General features: G+C 40.3%; 1 protein-coding gene across 1 annotated transcript in view; it reads left to right on the forward strand.

Moving 5' to 3' along the window:
• USP11 (ubiquitin specific peptidase 11) overlaps window positions 1-1,854 on the forward strand; it is a 25,350-nt gene that overhangs the window by 16,495 nt on the left and 7,001 nt on the right. Inside the window, 1 exon segment of the mRNA XM_006903709.1 lies at window positions 1,516-1,661. Within this exon segment, the coding sequence (XP_006903771.1) occupies window positions 1,516-1,661 (146 nt within the window).

Genomic DNA, 1,854 nt, shown 5'->3' on the forward strand with positions numbered 1-1,854 from the left:
ATTTCCTGCTTCACCATCCAGCAGGATACCCATCCACTTCTACCCCCTCCCTTCACATCTATCTCCCTTTCACCAGCCCTCCATCTAATAACTTATATATGAAGCTTCCGTGGCTTCTGTGATTTCAAACACATCAGCTGATGGTAGTTCCTTATGTTGGGATCAGTGTCTCTGAAGTTTAGTCGTAATGTTTTCTGATCAGAACTGGGAAGATGGGATGGGTCTGCGGGTCTGAGGCCGTCCTCTAAGGTGCCCAACTTCAGCTAGTCAGATGCCTAGCCCCTCCTCTGAGCTTCCTGCCAGAACGGATGTCGCAGGGTTTTGGGTTGGGGGTAGACTGAGAAAACTGGATAAATTATGTATACTGCATTGAAACAGATGAGGGAGAGAATTGTTTAAAAAGAATATGTGGTTAGGTATTATTGTCATGACAGGAGTTCAGAATGAAGGCTGCATTGTGGAGTGGACTTGGGGGGTGGGATTGTATAACAATGAAATAATTTTTCTTTTACTTTTCAAAGAGAAGAGTGAACTGGGGGACGGGGCGGGCAGGGAGAAAAGTTCAACAATGAATGAACGGAAATTCAAAATTTCTGTAAATTTTCATTAAAATTAATAATAATTTTTAAAAAGAGGAGAAAAAAAGTCATGCCGTGTATCCTTTTTGGCGGTTGTCTTCCTTAGACAGTACATCTCTTAAGGGTGAAGATTTAAACTGACTGTATGTCTGGTTTCACTGTTTATAATAGTGCTGGATGTACAGTAAGTAGTTTGATACTTGCAGAGTAAACAAAACATAAAGAGAACTTGAAAAAGATAAAGCCAGTCTAAGAAATAAGACTATTATTATCTCTATGGACAAGAAGTGTAAAATAATACCAAAAGATTAAACAGTAGGCAATCAGTAGATAAATGGATAACATATGAAGAGAAAACTAGAGGGATAGAGAAATACTCTTAAATAAAATTAGCTATTCTGTGGGCCAGAAATAAAAATACAAAATAGTGCCAAAGCATATAGGATGAATGAATGAAAGAATTTCATCATGTAAAGAGAGCAAGCCAGAATAAGACTAGGAACTCTATAGACAAGAAACATAAAAGGCCAAAAGTAAGTGCTTAGAAAATGTCAATTTATGGTTTGCGATGAAATGGCTAAACACACCAAGAAAGTCAGGATCATAGGTAAATACGGGACCTGTTATGGTGCCTCCCTTAGGAAGCTGGTAAAGAAAATTTAAATTGGTCAGCATGCCAAGTACACTTAATCCTTCTACAGCTACATCAAAATAAAGAAACAAGCTGTGGTAATCTGGCACTGTGGTTCTTGGCATGAAGACATTAGTAGTTGGTGGTGCCTGGACCTACACCACCACCTCCCTACTTGCCATCAGAAGAGTGAAGGAACTGAAAAACCAGTAGAAGCTTCCCCATTTGGAGCATCTCTAGCTTTTAATAAATGGATTAATTTATGTTAAAAAAAAGTCAGTTTACTGACTCAGGCTTTATCTATAGGTACTGCCCTAATTGTAAGCAGCAACAGTTGGCTCCCAAGCAGTTGGACCTGTGGAGGCTGCCTGAAATCCTGATTATTCACCTGAAGCTCTTTTCCTACACCAAGTTCTCTCTAGAGAAGCTTGACATCCTTGTGGAGTTCCCTAGCTGCTCTAGGGAATAGCAGAGAGGGGGTCGAGGATGGCTGCATGGGAGACAAGCAGTGCCTAAGAAGGCACCAGTATTACTCTTCTCTCTAAATTGCACTGGAGCGCAGAGAAGCCAAAGCACAAGGAGGAATTCAAGATACTAAAGAGCTGAATAGAAGATTTCAAAAGGCAGCACGGGATGACAAAGCAA

Source organism: Elephantulus edwardii, unplaced genomic scaffold (assembly GCF_000299155.1).
Source record: "Elephantulus edwardii isolate Elephantulus edwardi_28Jun2011 unplaced genomic scaffold, EleEdw1.0 scaffold00239, whole genome shotgun sequence".
NCBI classification, from domain to species: domain Eukaryota; kingdom Metazoa; phylum Chordata; class Mammalia; order Macroscelidea; family Macroscelididae; genus Elephantulus; species Elephantulus edwardii.